This window comes from Natrix helvetica, assembly GCF_964273705.1.
Source record: "Natrix helvetica genome assembly, chromosome: 2".
In the NCBI taxonomy this organism is placed as follows: Eukaryota; Metazoa; Chordata; class Lepidosauria; order Squamata; family Natricidae; genus Natrix; species Natrix helvetica.
The window spans coordinates 134,286,240-134,309,711 of NC_138552.1; the positions used below are offsets into that span (position 1 = coordinate 134,286,240).

Genomic DNA, 23,472 nt, shown 5'->3' on the forward strand with positions numbered 1-23,472 from the left:
TTCAGAGAGAACTTGGGAAAGATTCCTTGGATGAAAATTCTAAAGGAGAAAATAACTCAAGAAGCTTGGGAAACTCTAAAAAATATGATAATAAAAGCCCAATCCAGCACAATACCACTGAAAAAGAAAAGCAATAAATCCAAGAAGAAACAAGCATGGTTGCAAAAAGATCTCTCTGATCTGTTAAGGCTACACAGTCAGGAAATGCTATAGGAAATTGCTATACAGCTTTGGGATGGGAAACCAAGGCAGGGATCTCACTAAATGTTTAGCCAGGATTGGTAAAGGAGGCAATTAATCATGGTTTGCAAAGCAAGGGTCACATATAAGCTAAGCCAAACCACACTATGGCTTAATGTGGTAAGTGAACTCAGCTCCCACAGAAAAATACTTAATAATCTCATTGAGATGTGTTCCAGTAGACAAAAAAAAAACAGGCCCAGTGGGATGACATTCATTTAAAAAGCCTTAAGTCCTCCTTTTGAAGAGTTGAAGTTATTGTCCCAGGTTGTGTCCTTAAGAAAGCTATGTTTGAGTCTAATTATATTTTTGCCTTCTGTTAGATTGGGTAATGGAAAGGCAAACACAAGCTTAGGCAACAACAGCTCTTTATTGTAACAGAACAACTATGTACAATCCAGCGAAGGTTGAGTCTGACAGCAGCCCTTTTATAGGGAGCTGTCAGACCCTTCGACCAATGAGATTAAACCTCTGTTCCTGCTGGAACAGAGGACCTTGGTGGAAACCATTATGACAGTTGCTAGTATCTAACACCTTCCATTGAAGGAACTCCGGGAATAAGTCTTCTGTACCTCTCTTCTTTTAACATTGTCTTAAATACTTTGAGCAGGACAGGCCATGAAATAGCTCTGGACCTACAGTGGAAGGAGTATTCGCAGGGTGTAGTCTGTGTCAAGAGGACCTCCACAACAGTGCAACAAACATTGGGGGGGGGGGAGTTTTGATTGTTAATGATCAATCGTGCTAAGCCAGAACATGGTTTGCTCGATTTTGGTTTGTTCCATAAAACCTAGCTGTGCTGTGGTTTGTAAATCATCATTGATGGCTTAGTGAGATGTGTGATCCTGACCATCAAGACTTAAGACACACATCCAGTCAGTTGTTTGTGTTTTTCCATATTTTATTTTTAATTTGTAAGCCACCCAGAGTCATTAGAGAGTTGGGTATTATCAAAATTTGATTAAATAAATTTACCAAGCCATTTAAACAAGTCGTGGCTTAATGTAATACCTGAGACTAGCCAAGATTACTCAGTCCACATTGAAGGAAATATAAAACTATCTATCATCTATCTATCTATCTATCTATCTATCTATCTATCTATCTATCTATCATCCATCATCTATCTATCTATCTATCTATCTATCTATCTATCTATCTATCTATCATCTATCTATCTATCTATCTATCTATCTATCTATCTATCTATCTATCATCTATCATCTATTAATCTAATCTAAATTTGGGCCTAGTTCTCCTTAAAGCAATTTAGGTTGTCTCACTTCATACTACAGATAGGGGACTTCAGGATTTCATATTCGTCTCTGTAAATAAATATTGTCAAGTAAAAAGACCAAGTAGGTTAGAATGGTTACACGAAAAACCCCTGCCAGCATGCGTGGGAATCTTCTAAACTCGGCAATGTTTAACACAAAGCTCTCTCACCTGAGTCCTTCCACACAGCGATTGAAATGATGTTGCTGAGCCAAGATTTCCTGGTTCATTAGGAGCAAGGTTTGCCTTTCAGGCTTAGCTCTGTGTTCAAATAGATAATGTCAACTTTTTATTGTTTTTATTTTTAATAGCTCTGAAGTCCACCCAAAGAACCTTGTTAATGGGCTGATTAGAAATAATAACCAATCAATGGGAAGGGTTACTCTCTCTTATGTACATTTCAGCTCTTATGAAATTGAGAACATGAACAGGAATTGTTTTTGAACTATTAAAGTCCACAGACACACACACAAAACCTTAATTGGTACAAATGACCTGGAGCTTTCTGCTTTGACGTAATTGGTGTTTTCATTCCATAGAATCCTTATTCCCAAATTATCATCTGGCAGAGTTTTTGGTTTCCTTAGAAGCCCCATTCTAACTGGGTCTGCCTCATTGCCTAACAAAAGTATTTTGCGCCCGCAGCTAAAAAGAAGACTGCCGAGTTGGTCTCCCTCATAGGATCACTACTGCTCCAATTGCACGGCAGTAGAAACACTTCAGGGTGTTGTTCTTGGCTGCTCCTAGGAGAGTGCAGCAACTCAGAAGTAATCCCTGCTTTGCTTGCACTAATTTTTATCAGCCTCCCCACATTGCATCAGGTGAGTAACGGCTTCTGGACTCTCCTGAAAGCTCTCCCATTGCCAAAAAGTTTTCCAGCCAACTTGTGCAGAGTCAGTGCTCTCACACATTTCAGGAAACTCTGCAGCTAAAATGCCACTTTCCCAGCTGAGAAAGCCTCTCTCCAACACACACCCTCTTTTTTCCTCAGGCTGGCAATTTGTCTTCAGACAATGACTTCCACCACATGCCTCCTTTTCCCAGTGTGATTATCTTCATACACAAACACACACCCTTCCCTCTAGCTATTGCCATATAGCCTTGAGCCTGTGCATGCTTACTTGTGACAGGTATGTCTTCAATTCAAGCACGCTTACTCAGGCAAAGGGGGCATGGAACTGTGGTGAGAGCCTTTTGTTTACAGGCTTCCATCTAGCCTGGTCAGCATTATTTTTCTCCCTTTTAAGCTGCTTTCTTAAAACCCACTTTCTGAGGGTGCCAGACCCTAAGATGTCTGTGCTGATGTCCAGTCAAGAAAATGGCAGCTGCAAGCCACAGACAACTCTAATAAATTGACAAAATCAATGTTTTTTAATTTTAATCATAATAAAACACATACAAACAACCGCTGAGCTTGTCGATCAGAAATATGGCAGTTCAGCGGTTCGAATCCCTAGCGCCGCCTAACGGAGTGAACTCCCATTACTTGTCCCAGCTTCTGCAACCTAGCAGTTCGAAAGCACGCAAAAATGGGAGTAGAAAAATAGGAACCACCTTTGGTGGGAAGGTAACAGTGTTCTGTGCACCTTCGACGTTTAGTCATGCCGGCCACATGACCATGGAGACGTCTTTGGACAGCGCTGGCTCTTTGATTTTGAAACGGAGATGAGCACCGCCCCCTAGAGTTGGGAATGACTAGCACATATATGCAAGGGAACCTTTACCTTTAAACAGCTTTAAACCTGATTGTAAAAAACAATATTTTTGTAACAGTTGTGGAAGTCTGGATATCTTATCTGACTCACTTGTGTCAGCTACTAACTTTCAGTTTTAATTCCAACTTAACTTCTGTGGACCTCATTTCATATTTAACAGGTTCTTTGGGGGCATGTGTAAGTAAGTACACTAATGTGCCTATCATCCCTGTCACATTTTAGTGTTTTTTTCATTGTGTTTAATTTTGTAATTTTTGTTTGATAAATAAATATACCCCTGCTCTCATGGGTGTCTAGTTTTTTGCAGCCCAAGAAGTATAGTGTGAAACTTTTACTGATCCCTACAAGTTCCTGAGATGTCTGGGATCATTTGGGCATAGGGAAAGGTGCTTTGGTACATTCATAGATTTGCTTTTTCTTTAAGTAAGAGTACAAGAAGTATGCTATTTAAAAAAAGGTCTAAAACCTGACTGCCATCTTTCACACATAGAAACACACTTCCACTAAGCATATTTTCTAACCTTCATCCACTGGTCTCCCAAATTAAACCACTCTTGGAAACAGGATTTATTAAATGGCTGTGTGAGCTTGTTCATGTCAGCTCACATTCTTATGCAATTCATTTTTCAAAGCCCTATACTGGTCATTCAAAAAGAACAGCAAGCGGGTAGATCCCAACTCCATAACCCAAAGTCAAGAAGTAGCAGCCCTGGGAATCCAGCAGACTCACCAAATTAGAAGATGAGAACAGGAAGCAAGGAACTACTCCTTTCTAATAGCAAAGTCAGGACAAGTTAACTTACATTTGAGCTATATACTATTTCAGACAGCTGGGAAAACACATCCACTTGATATAACATTTCTCCTTCCCCTCTCTAGGGAAGAAAAAGTTAAATAATGTTATTTTCCCACCTAGAAAATCAGGTGCGAGAAAAAATCTAGTTGCTTTCCCTTATGATACCTTTCTATGCACGAGGAACTATAATCAGATTAAATAATTGAGGAGAAATTGACTTCCTGTTTAGATAGTGTATTACTTTCTTCACAATAAAATGGGGAGCCAGATATGCCTGGGGAGGGGGGAAGAGGGGGCCTATTGCAGTATGCTTTCTTGTCCTGAAGCATAACTCTGGCCAATTTTACTATAACAGAGGCACTTTTCCACCACACATGGTTTATTACAATCTGAAGTTGCCCAGCATGAAGACTGCAACCCTATAGATTTTTTCAGCAGTTAAGTTGGGCGACCAAAACGCTCCTTCTTACTGCGGAGTAAATAGTTTCCCTCCAATTTCCACAGCCCAGACATTCCTTCTTGCCATAAAAGCAATTCTTAAAAGTGACTTAAATCAGGATAGAAATGCTATGGATCGTACTTGAGAATTAAAAAGCTGTTCTTTTATACCTCTGCCCTCCCCTACTTCCCCCCCCCCCCGCCACACAGGCACGTGCACTAAGTTATTCTTTGCACATCTCATGAACTTTGTGACCGAAGCCGTAGTAACTACGGTTTTTTCTCCCCCCCCCCTCCACCCACCCTGCTCACTAGCATTCATTTCGCCTTCCCAGGCTGCTGTGAGAACGGGCTCCGCTTCTCGAAAAGATTAGGAAAGGGCACCTTTCCCCCCCCTCTTTTTCCTTACAGGAAGAATAAAAAAAATCTTTTTAAAAAGAACGTATAAGTTTCTCTTGACTAGGGGCGCACTTTGTCAGATGCGTGAGCGGGCAGATTGCGCGCGCGTTGTGTGTGCGTGAACATTCATTCCCACATGTACTCCGAGCACGGGGGACGGGGGACGGGGCGGAGGGTTGGGATGAAGCAGCGTTTCCAAAGCCCCAAAATGAGAAAAAAAGTAGCAGTCCTATTGCAAAGCTCCCCCCCCCCAGCAAAGGGGACGGCGTTGGTGAAAAGAAGCCCCTTTTCCCTTTCACCCCTCCCGGTGCTTTTTAGCCCTTCTTTCCTTAGAACATCGGACGGCGCAAAGATTTGGTGGGTTTATGAATATTACTTTTATTTTATTTATTTTTCTTTTGCAAGCAAGCGGCAGCTTAGCGCCAAGCTACAGGGTCGGGTGCGAATCCAGTGCGAACGCAATAATGCAGACCAGCTCGCCTTCCCCACCTGCTTGCTTTTTACTCACCTATTACAAATCTCCGCCTTGCCTCGCCTTTCGTGCATCTTTCCCCCCCCCCTCCACGCCCTCTCGCCCTCCCCCTCCCCGGGTGGCCATCGCTCCTCCTCTTGTCACCCTTCCAAGGAAAAGGCAAGCCTCCCCCAGGGACCCGAGGCGGCGCTGCCGCTTCCTTTCCACCCTCCTCCTTAATGCATATTAATGGCAACGCATGCGCCGCCTGTCCCTTCCCCTCCTCTTGTGGCCATGGGCTAGCGCGAAGAGGCATTCTCTTCAGTGGGGTTTGCGGGACGGGCGATCGGTTCTCCTCCTTCTTCGGCTGCTTTTGTGTGTGTGTGTGTGTGTGTGCGCGCGCGTTTGCGTGTGTGTGTGTGTGCGTGCGTCCCTACTCGCCCTCCTCCCCCTCTTTTCTTGCGCGCGTGTAATTTTTTTTTTGTTGTCGTCGTGGTCGTCGTCTTTGGGTGTCGTCTATGTGCGTGTCGCGGGGGGTGGGGAGGGGGGCTCGCCCGGGTTATTGTGTGGCCTTGATCGAGAGGTGGCAAGTGATCTGCAAAGAAAGAGAGGCGGAGAAGGGGGCCAGGAAGGGACCAGAATAACCATCGCTAGTTTTTTATATATATATATTTAAAAAGAAAAAAAAGAAAGCAAAGAGAGGGGGGGGAGAGGGGAGGCCAAGGAGAATAATAAAAGGAGGCTGGGTTGCTTTGCATTGAAGATTGTGGCGCTATTGAAAAGCTTTTGAAAAGTGGGGTTGTCTTCCCACCCGTGCGTACTTCGATTCGGGGAGTATATTAGAGCCGGACAGCGGCTGCCAGAGCAGCGGCACCTTGGGAGCGTCTCTGAGCGAAGGGGACTCTGCAGGAAAGAGGCATGCTTTTATCAAAGAGACGATCGCAGCTCACGGAGTTTTCCCTAAGTCTTTTTCTTGCGCTATTATGCTTGCGAGTCAAGGTACGTTGCACATCTCTTTTTTCCCCCGCTGTAGCTTAAAAGAGTTTGCTTTTTAAAAAAAAACAAAAAGAAAAACCACCCTTACAAAATGCATCTCGGTTCCTCTCCCCTTTCTCCAGCGATATAATTAGCGTCCTTAATTTCGTACAACCGAATTGGGGAGGGAGGTTCTTGAGGACTTCGATGAACCTCGTGCTTTACAAACCCCAGGGTTTCTCCCCCCCCCCTTGCATTTTCATTTAAAAAACGCTTTAATGCAACGTATCTTCCCAGTTGGAACAGCCGGAGATACATTTCTAAAGAAACTGCCCCGCCCTCTTCGCAGATTTATCTAATTACACCAAACTTTCCAAAGATTGCTCCATTTCGCTTTTTCCTACAGGAGTTCTGCTTTTTTTTTTTTTTGCAGAGCCGATTGCAAAGTGACTTACAATTTGTAAGGTTGCATGCGCTAGATTAGAACTGTGGGTTTGCCCTGTGTGCGGATTATTACTGATTGAAAGAGATGGTTTTTTTTAAAAAAATGTTGTTCCATCCGGAGACTATAGCATGACACCCTTTTCCAACTCTGATTATTAGAATTTCTTTTCCTTTCTTTTTTGGGGGGGGGGCGAGGGGGGAGGAAGAAACACAGTTTTCATAGTTTATTTGGTGCTTTAGAGGAAGGATAGAAATCTTCCCATTTGTGATGTAAACCTTCACTGATCGGATTTTCTTTTTATAACCTGTGTGACTAAAACTCTGTTCCTCTCCCTTTCCTGGGGAGGGTCTTTCTTAACAGGTTACTCTAACATCGGGCCAGTTCGAGTTTGAGATCCTATCCATGCAAAATGTAAACGGCGAATTGCAAAATGGAAATTGTTGTGATGGGACCCGAAACCCAATTGATAAAAAATGCACCAGAGATGAATGTGATACCTATTTCAAAGTTTGCCTGAAGGAGTATCAGTCCCGCGTTTCTGCTGAGGGCGCTTGCAGCTTTGGATTGGGATCTACCCCTGTCATCGGTGGGAATACCTTTAATTTAAGAAACAGCCGGAATAATAATGAAAGGAACCGGATTGTCCTCCCTTTCAGTTTTGCCTGGCCGGTGAGTTAAAGCACTTTTTAGGCATCCTGCCACATTGTGTGTGTGTGTGTGAGAGAGAGAGAGAGAGTACAAAAGTGCTGGCTGCTTTCCGTATTCTTGGTGGAGTTCTTGGCTTTCCTTTCTCTTTTCTGTCCAGCCCAAAGAACAAGATTTGGCAAGCATTGTACAAAACCTTCCTAGGCTAGAGACCTTCTGCTTGGTCCGATTTACTTTAGGAGAAGTAGGCAGCTTCAGGTAGCTTGTACCACCTGAAGTATAATGTACTCTCTGTGCATTTGCTCTCTAAGCTCTTTGAAAGTATGCTTGAGTTTCCCTTGAGAATTACAAAGGTCACAAGTTCATGTTACCGATTTTATTTTTCTTCCCAATTAGTTCTTGTGCCCAGGAAAAAGGGAGGGGCAATGCCTCTCCCGGTCCCTTGGTGAAAAGTAGCTTGCCAGAAAAGGGCATGCTTGGGGAATCCTCCCTAAAGGGTTCTTCTCTATATTCTCCCTGGTATTCATCGGAGCTGTTTGCAGTGCTGCCACCTCAAAGAATCTTGGATGCTTATAAAGCAGAACGAAAGCCCATAGACCCACCTTGCAAATTTTCCGATCTTTCCTTGTAAGCCATCATTGCTGCTGGCTAGGCAAAAAAAAACTCTTCCCCTGGAATCATGGTTCTTTAGTGTTAACTGGGGATATCTATTCTAAAACATAAGGATTTACATTGGGGAAGGTTTGAACTTTAACTTTTGGAGCAGGCCCAAGAGTAATATTGGCTGTAAATAATCCAGTCCTTAAATAAGTGATGAATCCATCTGTACCTTATGCATATCGCTTGTTCTTGTTGAAGCTGCTTTGAAGTTGAGGTGGTTGATTTATTATTTCAGAATATGCTATCTTTGCTCAGGGCCAAAGCTTGAGCAGTATTTAAAAAAAAAACAGAAAAGCAACAACTTTGGCCAGACATGTGGGTTCCATCTAACATCCTTGTTGAAGATGCTGAACAGTTGTATGTTGCGAGTGGTTTCAAGGAGTATTTCCTGGTTACTTGGAAACCCTGATGAGAATCTGCCTCTTCTTGAAGAGGGTCCCGTCCCCCCTCCCATTGGTTCTTTGGAAGAGATGCAACTATGAGGTCTCAGACACAAGATTGTGTTTTCTTATTGGCTCAGATTACTAAATTGGAGGCCACGGGAGGAATCAGTGGGAGGGATGCCCAAGCCACCGCCTCTTTAGTACTTGGGAGCAGAATTTGCCAAATGCTGCTGTACTGCCTCCTGTCTGCCTATGTGGTAAAAATCTTCAGCTCACTCATTTTTCCTCAGCATTTGCCCCCCTCCCAACCTTTTTTCTTTGTTTTTTGGGGTAAGGTGGGTGGGGTTGAAGCCAAATTCATATATCTAAAAAGATGTTACCGGTATCAAGTACAAAATGGTCTCTATTCAGGGCTCTGGTTGAATTTTACTGGGAATAAGATAAAGTCATGCCAACCATGTCATCAAATGGCTACATTTTTTAAAGGGTGGTGTTTGACAATGGTCAGGGATTGGCACATTTTTATTTAAAAAATCAGATTTTTTTTTCTTTTTCTCTGTAAATTGAGAGAAGTCTGTTGAGGATGCCTTGTTAAGAAATCTGTATCAGGTGTCATAAAGCAAATTGTTTCTGCCTCATTACCAAACAGTGACTTGCACTTTTGCAAAAAGGGAGCAAGGATTGTAATTGGTGGTTCTAGGAAATTTGGTAGAATACAGCTCCTCACATATTTATTTATAACACAATCACTGTCTATATTTGGAACCAAGTCTAAACTGAGGTAAGTGGAGCTTACTTCCAGATAAATCACTATAAAAATTGAACCTTTGATCTGGAAAGAAGGTGGAGATTATTTAAAAGTAAAACACACTTATCTGTTCCAGCATGGCCATGTGCTTTTCTTTCCAACTCCTTCAGAAACACCAACCTGCCTTTTGTAGAAAGCATTTTGAAATAGCCATGACTTAATCTTATAGTAAGCTCTTTGCCTCACCAGGTTCCTTAGTAGGTGTGTCTCTAAAAGTACTAGCTGTTGGGTTTTTTGTTTTTTGAATTTGCCAGATAAAGCAAGCATTATGGTATATGCAGGCAAAAAGACACACCAAGATAGATTTAGGGTTGGCAAAACATTCTTGAATCAGAAATCTGATTCAAATTAAAGCTAGTTTCTACAGCATGGACAGAGGTTGTGTTTTCCTCTAGTGCTCCCGAGGCGTGGTGCTTTTTCCTCCCTTTCATCCATCTAGCTGGGCGTATTTGTTTTCCTATTACAGCTCTCACTTTTGTTGTTACCTGTCTTCTGCAGGCGTGCTTCAGGCCTCATGCCACCTCTTGTTCATTAAGTGCATGGCCAAGTCATCTACAGGCATGTTTTCGGATATTGAGCTACAAAGGCAATCCATGGCGTAACTTGCACAACTCTAAACTTGTTAACCAAGGAAGTTGTTCCTGAGACTTGGGTTAGGTATCTACTCTGTTACTCATAGAACAGTTATTGTCTTCTTTTTGATGATGGGTGGGAAAACTTCCTAGCCTATAACAAATTGGGCAGTTTTTTGAAAGTTGGTGTAAGCCACTGCTTTACTTAGATTTCTTCCCCCCACCCCCATTTCAACAGTAGGAGACACATAAATATGAATTGCTATTGCTTTGAATGATGTTGAGGGAAGTCTCTCTTATTAGCTTGTTTTTAACAAAATATTGGATCTTCTATTTACTAAAAGATGTTTCTCCCTGTGGTCTTTTCAGAAACTACACTTGCTGCAATAATATTGCGTGACACAGCATTTTGTCTACCACTTTTTCCTAATAAACCATGCATTCTTGTTTTCTTTGAGTGAATCAAAACAGTTATTTTTGTTTTGTTTTTAAAGGGAGGTGTAGGAAGTAGGTTTCGAATTTGGTTGTTGAAACTTCCCATTGCCTGATCTGGATTTTGATGTAAACTGGATGAGTAATGATTGTGGGGACAGAGGGCTGTAAATTTCCTTTTAAGAGATTGGAGATTTGAATTAGTTGCTAGGAAACAGGACAGCAAATCAGCAGGAAGGAAATAAAGGGATCCATCCAGAACACCACACCTGCAATCATGGCTAAAATTAAGCAGGAAAAAAAATTGGCTAACATTTAGCAAGCTTGACCAACACTTCATCCAAGGAACATTCTCTGTATTGATTATAAAATCTCACAAAAATGCTTAATCTCTAAAGAGACTCTATTCTTAGCTCTTATTCCTTAGAAACTACTTTACTGCAGATATGCAGATATGTACAGTTTCTTATTGCCTCCTCTTTGTGTTTGTATTTTCTATTTATTGATGTGTTTTTATTTGACTGTACACCGCCCCAAGTCCCTTTGGGGAGAGGGGGCGGTATAAAAATCTAAGTAAAAGTAAAGAAGGTATTTGTTTTAAAGACCTCAATCCAGTGCATAGATAGATTTATCTCCAGTATTTGAACTCTATTGATCCATTGAAGTAAGCAGCCATTATTTATTAAATGAGGGGGAGCATTAAAAGTTTGCCTTTTCTTATGATGAGGGCCCCATCTCTCCCTGTGTCCCAGGAGTTTTTGGCTTTTCTAAAATAAATTCCTCAGAACCTGAAACACAGTCCCTTTTTTAAAATTCCTGATGAATTTGCTAATATATAATGTGTATTGACCTGTTGGATTTAGAATAAGGTGCTAAAGTACTTTCGCTGGCTGCAGAAAAAGTTAAAGATGGAAGTTTTAAGTGTCTTACATTTGCATGAACCTTTGGGTTTGAAAAGCCTTCAAAGCAGGCCAGGTTGTTATTTCAGATTATTTTAAAAGTAGTTTACAAATGGTAAGATTGCTTCAGAATCTGTTGTTGGGAAAAACTTTTGCTGAGTTATGCTAGGCTTTTATTTGTAGCCAGTTCGCCTAAAAGCCTTTTGTCTGGTCTATCAAAGGATCTCTGACCTAAGGAGGAAGGAAAAAGAAAAGCTATCAGATTATCTCTGAGTTTGTGAATACTTTCCCATTCAGACTTTGCAAGACCAGTCGCTCCACTTAAACTAACTTTCTGAAAGTGAAATTTGCAGCACCAAGTATAGAATTAAGCAGTGTTGGGCAAACCTACATTAACTAAAAGGACTGAGTACATCGTGGGAAAGACTGTGGAATGTGAAAATACTTAAGTTATTTTTAATGAGAGGCTACAGTGGAGCAGGTAATTGTTTGCATGGAGTTGGTTACTTTTCAAACGCTTCATCCCTGTCAGATTGCAGCTCATTGGGCAAGGTTGGTAACCCACAATGTGTAATGCTCTGTAATCTGATTGTAATAGTTTTTACACCCTTTGCCCATGAGTTTAACTTGGAATATGTGTATCTTTAAAACAGGAACTGATTTGTTTATACCCACATCCTCAATGCAGCAAAAACAAAGGCCCACTCTAGGTAAATAAGTCTATGCCCTTTTAAAGATAACCTAATTCTGTAGATGATTGGACTGTTCCTTGATTTCCCCTTGGGTACATTCTTCAAAAATCAATGTGGGTTATGCATTTATGAACACTAGCAAATAAATGCTTTAGGTCACTTCTGATCAGGCTGAAAGTCCATCAGCTTTTGCTCTTGGATAAGTACATGAGCATCCTCTGCTGTTAGAAAGAACACAGCATTTTTTTTTAAAGTGTGCTATTCCACCAGTGGTATTATGCTCATCATGCTGAGGTTGGAAGACTGAGTAAGTTAACTGCTTTATTGTAGTATGAGACTGTATTGGAAATGAAGTGGTGGAATGAGAAGATGCCAAAAGAAAGCTAAAATAAGATATACTGGAGAAATGGAACCTTGCCGTGCAAATGGCCCAACATGTAATGAAATGGTTAAATTGGCTCAAATAAATGCCCAGATATTTTGTATGGTTTTCTTGTGGAGAATACGGCCACTACTATCTTTTCTCCCTCTCTCCTTTTCTCCCTGTTTGAGGCTTACTAGGTGCAACTCTTTAAGTTTTTGCTTGGCTGGCTGCTAGGCATTCTGCCTATTAACCTTGTCACCCTGTCCTAACTAGGGCATTGAATAATAAAGCTGTGCTTTAAGCAGGTAGTGAAGCTAAATGCTGAGAATAGCAGATAATCTTGGGGGTGAGGTTTAAACTAGCTACTGGCAGCCCAGTAGGCTTGGGAGAAGATAGGTGCAAACAGTTATAGAGTTATCAGTTTTCTTACCTTTTTAAAGAAAAACTTAGCCCCACCCCCTTGGCCAGCAGATTAAGGCGCTTTTTTTTTGGAGAATAAAGTACCATGAGTCCTTACTAAAATTATATGTTCTCCCTCTCGTGCCGCCCCCCCCCCCCTTTAAAGCAGACCACTTTAGTCCTTGGGATATCGTAGCCTGACCACCCAGACAGAAGCACTGGTGGCTAATATTAAGCAGTGACAATAGCATGGCCATGCTGACTGCAGAGAGGATTATTGAATATAATGGGGCCAGTCCAAAAATAATGCTAATACAGGGCAAGCAACAGGAAGCAACAGTAGACTCAGCATAGTTTGGCTCCCAGACAAACTGTGGGCTAGCTTTACACAATGGCAAGTTCAGCACATCCCTAATAATAGTGATTATTATTCCATCAGCCTTGCCAGAGCCCTGATTGACTTGGTTCATTACAGGCGGAGCAGGCACATTCAGAAGTCAGTGTCTTCATTTCAGAGAGAGGAGGGGGGGAGTTTTCATATTTGGGGGTGCTTAGGAGTGGGAGGAATCTTTGCTGCTTCTACAAAGTGGGGGGGGACAGGGGGTGCAAAGCTGACTCTGAACTAAAGGAACAACTCAGCACGTCCATGTCAAATAAGATTTCCCCCCCAAAAAATTGTCGTCAGCTTGCTGGAGCTGTCTTGCTATGCTATCAGATTTCCAGGCTTTCTCTATTTGTATTATTTTGTTGATCTGGAACTAAAAATCACTACATGTTCAGCTAAGTGTTTATTTCTGTTCTAAAGATCCTAGAAAGATGGCTTGATTTGCAGTAAAAAATATAACTTGAAATTAAAGTCATTTTTTTTAACAGCAAAGCCAATGGTTGTAGGGAATCCAAGTGAGAATTGCTTTGATCTAGCAAACTTACTTGAGACTTGTTGGGTGTGCTTGCTCAGTTACTCTGGGAACAAATAGCTGAGCTAGAGAAGTTATGTGATGCCCATGTGTGGTCCTTAGCCACAAACAAATGCCATTGCAGTACCCTCCTTCCTTGCCAGCCAGCTGATCTAGCTAATCAGCTGGTTGGGGATAAATGCTGATTTTCCACAGCTGGTGGAAACTCTTTGAATATTTTGAAAGCTATCTGGAGGAAAGGGAGTCTGTTGAGTGGTACAAAGAGGAAGAGGCCTGTATTCTATGATGTTTTGAATAAATGGACCTGTGTAGTCTTCAGGGCCATAAAGGTCCCCTGCAGTGGTGGGATTCATTTTTTTTTTACTGCCGGTTCTGTGGGCGTGGCAGAAGGAGGATACTGTAAACTCTCCATTCCTTCCCCACTCCAGGGAAAGCTTACTGCAAAATCCCCATTTCCTCCTGATCAGCTGGGACTTGGGAGGCAGAGAATGGATGGGGATGGGGCCAGTCAGAGGTGGCATTTACCAGTTCTCCGAACTACTCAAAATTTCCGCTGTTGGTTCTCCAGAACTGGTCAGAACCTGCTGAATACCACCTCTGGTCCTCTACCTCTGATATAAGTCTTTCGTCTTAATGGTATTGGCCAAAAATCTCTCAAGCCATCTAATTGGGCTCTGCAAAACCCGATGGTTCTTTCCTCCATCTATAACCCACGTGGCCTCTTTACAGCCTTGCAGGTACTAGAAGAGCATCTTCCACTTTTTATATATGTATATAACTCAAATAACTACCAAAGGATCGTTGATTGGAGGGAGGAGAAGAGGAGGTTCCTCCAGTTGCTTTGTCTTCCCTGCATGTGGAAAGGAGTCCTTGTCAGCAGATACCCAGAGAACAAAAGAAACCATTCTACCTCCCTGGAGCTTTTGCTTGATTCTGAGTATCCACATGGACTGACTTAGCTTTCTTGCATCTGGCCAGATGTATATGGGGAGTATTGCCAATTAATCTGGATTTTACACCTACTGTGCGTGGGGGGGGGGGGTGTTTTTGTTTTTAAATTTGACTCTATCCTGCCAGTGAATCTTTCAAGAAGCATGGAAGGAAATTAATTTGGAATGATGGCATCACTTCCACTTTGGGGCTTTCTTCCATTAGGAAGCCTTGGCAGGAGAACATTTCTTCTTTGTCCCTAACATGCTGTAAGGCATGTTAACATTTCTCCTTTCCCTTTTTGCATCTGTAATGAGGGAGAGAGATGTTTGCTAGGCCTTGCTGTTTCTTTCAAGGCTGGGGGAGCTGGGGTTAGCAACTCACCCCCAGTCCCACCCCAGTGGACTTTTGGCTAAAATGGCATGAGAACTGCTAACGTAGAACGAGAACAATATTCCCATTATGCTTTTTTGTTCAAGGGAATTAAATGAGTTTTTCTCCAACAGCACACCCAAATCCTTTTTTCTTACCTACTTTTAGTAACGTGGCTGGGTATTATTAGATGCTAACCCTCTACCAGTTCCCTTTGGAAAGTAGCAGAAGGAAGTTGAAGACAACAGCACTAAAGTATAAGTATAAGTAACAGGATAAGTATCAAAGGGAAAGCATTCTTAATTAATGGCTAATATTGAGAAAAGGATAAAGCTTCTCAAGGTTTGTGTTTAAGTATTTTTTTAAAAAACGCACACATATTGGAGAGCCAGGCCTTGACAACCCAAGTGATATGATTTATTACATCAAATGTTTTCCTCCCATTTTTCCCCACTTAAAAGGCACTCCAAGTGGGAGGAGACGTAAATCTTGTGTGCTGGAATATCAAGATTGGCTTCACATTTTTTGCTGCATCAACCAGCAGAGACCAGATTTGAACCTGGGACCTTGACATAAAAATCTCTTAGTACAAAGTACAGTAAGGCATTCTGGTTCTTTTGGGGAAAAGCACAACACGGGTGAGGTGCGTGGGAATGAGAACCATTGCTGGCAAGAGTCATACTTAGATCCTTGCTTTTCCCAGGCTTGTGGAATGTAGACGGGGCCACAGAGGCATATCCCAAATTTAGAAATTAAGGGGGAGAATGTAATTTCTCTAAGATGAGTTGGCTCAAGAGGGAGCTTGGTTTCATGTCATAAAAAAGTGGTAGGAAGGAGAAAACATTGGAGATGTTTCCTGCAAACGTCCTAAAATTCTCTGGTTTGCTCAGGAATTCCTGTGCCTTTTAATTATTTCTGATTCTATCATGACTACAACTCCTCCCCCTCTCCAAAAAATGGGACAAAACAAGAAAGAGAGAATAAATAACACCTGTTTCAGAAGGTTTTTCTGAATTGCAGTCTTTTTTTTAAAAAAAAGAAACCCTCCTCTTTTATCCATTGATGTAAGCTTTTCTCACCCCAGGGAATCCAATTGTATTCTTGAGGTTATATACTTGGGTTAGGAGTGTGTAAGGAAGGAAGAGGTAGGGGTCAGTTTTATGGCCGTGGGAACCTAACAAGTATGCATTTTCATTGGATGCCAGCACATAAAAGGCCTGCCCCAGTTTAAACAAATATCAAAACTGTTGTCACTCAAACTGTCATTGCTTGCAGAAGCCCAGGAAGATTTGTAAACCAGAAGTAGGTAATGGGTATGTTCTAGAAACATTGGGTTACAAATTCTGAGTATTAACATTATACATTCACACTGATCCAGAATCACAGCATAGGGCAGCTGGAGGCTGATGTCAGAAGCTAAACAGAATCATTGCTGGTGAATATTGGATAGAAAACTGCTAGGAAATAAATATCTATGCTGTTAAACTAGACAGAATTATTTAAAAATGGAAGAAGGCAAGTAGCAAATCATTTAATCTCTATGACTGCATTCATGTTGAGTCTCTTTGTAACAACATTGTTTGCTCTCAAGAGCTTAAAGCAGACCTTTTTAAAGTAATGACCAAGATTGTAAGGCTCCTCTGTCAGTACATCCCAACTAGAGGTAGCCCTGGACAGCAGATTAGTGAAAGAATATCTGTGTAGAAGGGGCTGCAGTGGGATGGCTGGCAAACTGTGTAGAGGGGACAAAACAGCGTTTGCACAGGAACAGCAAAATTACTCAACAAAAGAGAACCAAGAAAAGACTGGGTACCTGGCTTCTACAGGTATTAAGATTTTCTTAATACCTGTACAGCTTACAGATATTACAAATTTTCTTATATCAGAAATGTGATCAACGGTAAGGTTGTGTCTCGGATATAGATGTGGGCATGCTTGATAACTGGCTGTCCCAATATATTCTGCATCACAAGGAAAACATTGAGTTTAGAAAAAGGAGACTTTCCTTTGACTTATCTCTGACATTTGTAGAATGGTTACTGTTGGGGCAACTTAATCATCACATCCTCCTCTTCTCCTGGTAAGGCTGAAATGGTAGTGGCCAGACACTGTGATTCCCTGATGAGAACTGGCCTGTTAAACAGTAGAATGAGCCCATTCCTTCCTTTCTGGAGGTTCATATTACATGCCTTGGGGGCTTGCTTTGTGTTTTTGATTCTGAATAAGCCATACGGGGTTTTCATCGTTCCCAAGCATAAACTTCAGGCATACATGGTTTTCTTTTCCTGTAATTGTATGGAGGCCTCTTTGTCTCTGGCTGGCTAAGGATAGAGTTGCACTAGTGAACTGGATGTGACTTTCTCTTGTAGCTGCCTGCCTACTTGTTGCCTAGTACCTTGACTTGATGGGATAAGGTTCAAGATGTGGAATTCCTTGTGTCTGACTGGTGTATTTATTCAAAGATGTGCAAAGGTCAGACATGGCATGGGAAAAATTAAGCCTCTATGCTGTATGCCTGCATTCCTTGGCTATCTTAATTGTTGATCTATAGAGTGGGGATTGATGCACACCTCTTAACTCTCTAATGTCTTGGTGGCGCATGACTTTTAAAGCAGAAAACTCTGATTGGGTGCTACTGAAGATTACCGTACAACTAAAACGGATCAGGCCGAACAAACATGGGACAGGGGAGTCAAGCTTCTGTATGAAAGGTAAAAAAAAACGTGCAAAAATGAGTCCTTTCACTAGGCCAAGTGAATTTTTTCCTCATGTTTTTGCCAACTACATGCAAGCTCTTGAATGGCCACTCAAAACTTTCCCAGTTAAATACCTTGTTGCCTAATAGGATTGCCAAGGGCCACTATCATTCTCAAATCAAACAAAAATCAAGGGATAAAATAATACCATGAAAAGTGACTCTCTTGAATTGAGCATGCAAACAAATTAAGACTTGCTGGAGTGGCATTAAAATGTGGTGTGGTGGTTAGTACAGTAACAGTAGCCCTTGTAGCAGTATAATCCTGCAGTGAAACGTGCTGGCCAACCATGCTAAGAGGAGCAGTAACTGTTTGAGGAGGGTATCTTCTGAAATGATTGTGCAAGCCAGCAGTGAAAACATCCTCTTAACTAGAGGTAGCATGAGTGGCCATAATTGGCTCTTTGTTTTTTGTTTTTTTGTATGAGTGGTATGCTTCCAGCTTGCTCTAACATGTTGTACCTCTCTGCACTGATAGAGCCTGAATGTTGCCGCAATTAATCCAAGGAAGAAGGTGCCTTGACAGGTAGAACTGCTTGCCCATAAAGCTTAATGTATATTTACATTCTGATGCTGGTATCTTAAGATTTCCGATATGTAAGGATGAGGGGGGGGGGGAGGGTGAGAAGGAATGATATGAATAAGGTACTTTCAGTCTTTTTTTTTTTTTTTAGATTGTTCGTGTTTAGTTATGACTCAGGAAAAAAAGGGGCCTGTAATGGAGTGGTAATGAAATATGAGCGCTGTAAAAGAAAAAGAAATCGGCCATTCATTGCAAGACGGGGCGCAAGTCTCTGCTTGCCCAACTTTGCATGCTTTTGGAAGCATTTTCCCACAGTTATCAGTGAACGAAATGGAAGCCTTGTCTGCTTTCAATATGAAGCATATTTAGGCTGTAGTCCAAGACTGTACCTTTAAAAAAAAGAAAAGAAAAACACTAAACTTTTTATCTTGTTCACAGACCAAATGCAAAGCAAAGTCAAGAGCAATTCATTTGCATTGTCAAAAGAAAAGTCAGCTTTGTGGTTGTTTTATCTCAAAGAAACTATTTGTTTCAGGTAGTTTTTCATTTCTTCCCACTGGTCTTCTAAGTGGATGGCCAGCAAATGCAGAGCAGTTAATAAACATAAGGCAAATTAAACCTTAGGAGTTACAATGTTCTTTTTGGTTGCCCAAAAATCAGTGGTGGGTTTCCATTTATTTTACTACCGGTTCGCTCGCGGGCTCATGCGATGCTTCTGCGCATGCCCAGAAGCGTCTGGGTGGGTGGGTGGAGCTTGCTGCCGCCACCACTACCGGTTTGCTCGATCCGGGGTGAACCGGCAGAAACCCACTTCTGCCAAAAAAACATTTGACTTCTCCCACGTTTCTCAAAATTATGGTGATGTAATAATTGCACTTGGTCTCTTTAATATTTGGCAGACTCTTAATCTTTTGGCACTCAGAGTTACATGAGAAATAAGCCTTCTTTTCTTTTGTGTGTGTGAGAACCAAGCGTGTATTATTTGTTGTAAGTGCAAAAACTTTAAGCACTGAAATGATCCCCAAATTTTTGATTGAAAAGTTTGTTGTGGCTCATCAGTGTAGAATATTTTAAAATCCACCCAGAACTTTCAACATGGAGATTAAGTACCCAAAGAAATGTTCTGGAGAATGTGAAAGTTTGCTCACTCTTCCATGCTATTTGGATGGGTTTTCATTTAATTGTGTCAGCTGTCTCTTAGGTTTGGATGTCATTTTTAATAAAGGCTTTTAAAAAAAAGTTTCTATGGCTTAGAATAATATCTTCTAGCCGACTATGCTACTTAATTGGACTGCAGTATCCTGGCAGTTTACAGTTTGAAAAGAAATGTTCAGCATGTATAGGAAGTACTTATTGTACCCTTCATTTCAGAGTTTATACCGGTTATAATGTTCATCATAGGCAAATGTAACCTTACTAGACATCTTTCCTGGTTTCACTGCCCAACTCCTGCAGTCCAACTTATCTAAGCATTTTGACTCACCATTCATTCTTCATTGAGTTCGAAGAAAGCCAGTTTGATACCATGGTTAAACCAGGAGTCTGTGAGTTCCAGTCCCACATTACGCATGGAAGCCAGTTAGATGACTTTGGGCAGTCAGTCTCTCTCTCTCAGCCAAACCCATCTCACAGAGTTGTTGAGGTTTAGAAAGGAGCGTTATTACATATGTTTGCTGCTTTGAGGTACCTACAAAGTAGCAAAGGCGGGATGAATTTAAAAATTGAGTATAGAATGGACAAATGAAGATGATACCTACTGCCCTCTATCTAGTTGGTTTGGATTGCAGGTCCTGCTATACCTTGCTGCTGGGTCTATAACTTTGGATAGGGAGGTCAAAGTTCAAACCCCAAGGAAGCACCAGATTATATCCCTCTGCTCCCTGAGTTTTTAAATTCCTGTTTCAATTCAAGGTTAACAAGAAGGTGGCTTAGCTATAACAGCTGGCATCCTTCCAGCCTAAATCTGTTTGCCTTGTATACAGCAATGACTCCTGGCATTTAGATCTCACAGAGCAGCTTAATGAGTTTATAAGCACACAGTTGCCACTAGTTCAACCATTTTTAAACTCTTCCTCCAGGTAGGTTTTGAACAAGGAGAGACTATCCTTCTATTCCTTTTCCCCACCCCTTCTTTCATGGCTGCTTTATACATTTCTCCCTCTCTTCCCCCTCCCTTTCCAAATTCATCTGCTCTTTCTTTCGTTACCTGATCCTTGTGGGAGCAGTGATGGCTTTGCTTTAGACAAAGTGTTCAAAGAGGTGCTGAAAAGCTGAATCTTTAGAGATTATGGCTCTGAGCCTTGACAGTGCAATTCTAGCAACCATGCCTGGCTATCTGAATGGGAAACATTGATATTTGTAAAATCTTTGTGTGTTTTTTTTATTATTATTATTATTATTATTATTATTTTAAATCTCCCCCTCTCAGGGCTGTTTTCTTCCTTGCAGTGTGTTTTATGTAACATAACAACAAAACACTGGAAGGGATGGTAACTTCCTTTCTAAGTATGTAAGATGCATTAGTGGTGACAAAGATGAGACTTTTCACCTTAAATTGCCTGAACCTGGAAGGATAAGGCAGCTTAAGCAACTGCAAGAGGATAACCTTTGTTTCAGCTATAATCTATTGACTATTTATGCTTACAGGCAAGTCACAATTTAAAGGAAGAAGCTCAACAGTTTTCAGAAGGTGCTCTACAAAACTTAGGACAATAGTAGTAGAATAAGTGTGTCTTACAAAAAATGACTGATCTTTTTTACTATCTTGCAGAGATCCTACACGTTACTGGTTGAAGCCTGGGATTACAGCAATGACAGTGCTAGTAAGTATGCATTTCCCTTTTTGTTTCCTTTTCTGGAATAATTTAAGAGTAAGCACTTACGAAGACATTACAAAAGATGAGGCCCTTCGTCATGCTTTGGCAAAGTTGCCGTGCATTTCTTAATCACAATGGTGTGCCTCTAAAAGAAAAGGGAAAAAATGATGGACATATACTAGGAGTCTTCTGGATGCGTGAGAGTACAGCTCCCAGAATTCCCAACTAGCCTGCTGCTGTGGTCACAATGCATCTGATGGTAAAAGAGTACATTGTAGAATATCTCCAACCTTGGACAGAATTCTGGGTGAGGTCAATATCAGGGAATACCCACATGATTAAATTGACCAGATAAGGGATGACAGTTCCTTAAGTTATTCTGAAATTTACATTTTCGATACACATCCTGTTACAACAACAGAAGGATTTTTTCCCCTTTCCATGGTGGTCCCAGGTTGAATGAGAAGAAATCTGCTCCATTAGGGAGAGAGAATTTATCTTCCAGGAGAAACACATCTGGGCTGCTGGTCTATTGTTGCATGGCTCATAATGAACATTAGTAAGAAAAATGAGACAGAAAATTCTCCAGGATCTTTCCTTTCAGGCAAGCTGAAAAGATTTTGAAGCAAGTATAGAAAGTACTTGTGGGAGACTACTGGGTTTGGTTGATCCAGTTTCCCCCATGTGGCACTGAAGATCCCTGCTAGGACAACTATGGATGGTATCACTGAGCTATAATGTGACAATTTGCTAGCCAGCCTGCCTGAATAGGGGCTGTATTATAACTGAGGCTGAGCAGAGAGGAAAACCTGGAACCTTAATATAATAACATTTTGGAGAAAAGGTAGGAAAGAGAGAAAATCAAATCAGAAGACGGAAGCAGGAACAAAGAACAGGATAGATAAAATATCCAGGTAGTAAAACGAGCAAAGAACAACAACTAGCAAGTAGGTATTATGGAACAGTAGCAGAACCCCTGAATCCAGAGATCCTGTTTCCTGATAAATCAATCGTGACCTCCTTTCCTAAAAATGGGATTCTTGATACAGTCAAGAGCTTGCCAAGGAATAAGGAAAACTGGGTGTCTTCTACCAACCTTCTCTTGGAATGTACTATAATTTATAACTTGGACTATGATGTAAATGCTTTTCCAACTGTCCTATTCTTGCCATGACAGAAACTTATAGACATGTCACTTAAAGAGTGTTTTCCCTAGGGATGAAGCTACTAGCAGAGGTAGGGACCTAAGTGGCAGATATAGGAGCTAAGGATATAGGCATGTCAGGTTTTCTCCAGCAAAATAAATAGGAACCTGGACAAGCCTTTGATCTCAGGTGAGAGATCCCAAAAAGAATGGGGCTGAGGGAAATAATGCATCTGAAACTCCCCTGAGTAAGACATAAAAGGCTATCTGCCATGAAGAATTAAACATAACTACCAATAAAGATCAAGCATTTTGTGAAAGCTTACTCAGTTGTCTCTCTCTTCTTCTTGGGAGCAGACATTGGACAAAGCCCAGGTATATCCTTTGACCAATGAGACCAAAAGAATCGCCCAGCACTCTCTGAGCTTGACATAAACAATGGAGCATTGGTTCAGTTATTCTGGCCGTGGGATTATGGATTTGATCACTAGCCACTATTCAATTTCTTATTGGAATTCAAACCATAGAGAAATTAAGTTGGCAAAATCTCTGGAAGACCCCGACGTATAACTACATCTGAATTCGTGAGTGAGGTAGCATTGAAACCATAAGTGTCCTCCTAGGTTTTTTTTTAGAGAATTGTACCTGCCCAATCCTCCTTCATTTTCCCAAGTGAGCTCACAACTGCTGATTTTACAGCACTTTCCTCTGTGTACATTGCTTCCCATACAATTTTTATGTCGTGTGCTCAGTAATTATATGAGTATGTTTACAATTGATCCACAGCAGGATGCTATGTCTTGAAACTCAGATGAAGTTCTGAGTATGGACTAGAGCACAGGTGTCAAATTCGCCACGTCACGTTGCCGTCACATGACGTTTCGCGACATTTTTCCCATTCACGGAGCTGGGGTGGGCGTGGCCTGGGTGTGATGCATCCGGGCCGCAGGCTGCCAGTTTGACACCGATGGACTAAAGAAAAAAATGGCAGCATATAGGTCACCTAAATAGGTGACAGGTACAGTATGTTGCAGAGATAGAATAAGTAACATCTGCAGTCATTCTGGCTTTTCAGAGATGGCAAATCCAGTTCAAGGAAAAGATGAAGTTTTGGAGATCCTACCTTCATATTTGAAGCAACATGATGTTCTCAAGCTTGCTTACGTTGCATCTTGATTTGGAGATAAAAACAAATAGTCTTGCTGATTTAGGTAGATGTCTACCACTACCACCATCATTCACTTTTAAATCACATGCATGCCACCCCCTCACAGTTAACACAAGTTGGATTCTAATTCTTTTTGTATCTCCCTTTTCAAGATAATACTCAGCTTTTTCAGACTGCTACTTATAGCCAGTTCTGTTGGTGAACATAGGTTACATCAGAGTGATTCAGTCATGCTTCTACGTCACTAAACAGCTTTCCT

At 41.4% G+C, this 23,472-nt stretch overlaps 1 protein-coding gene across 1 annotated transcript in view; it reads left to right on the forward strand.

Annotated features, from left to right (window-relative positions):
• Positions 1 to 5,573: 5,573 nt before the first annotated feature.
• JAG1 (jagged canonical Notch ligand 1) overlaps positions 5,574 to 23,472 on the forward strand; it is a 59,114-nt gene continuing 41,215 nt past the window's right edge. Inside the window, exons 1-3 of the mRNA XM_081940619.1 lie at positions 5,574 to 6,313; positions 7,095 to 7,403; positions 20,856 to 20,907. Coding sequence (XP_081796745.1) covers positions 6,233 to 6,313; positions 7,095 to 7,403; positions 20,856 to 20,907 — 442 coding nt within the window. The 5' untranslated portion in view covers positions 5,574 to 6,232. The remainder of the gene's footprint in view (positions 6,314 to 7,094; positions 7,404 to 20,855; positions 20,908 to 23,472) is intronic.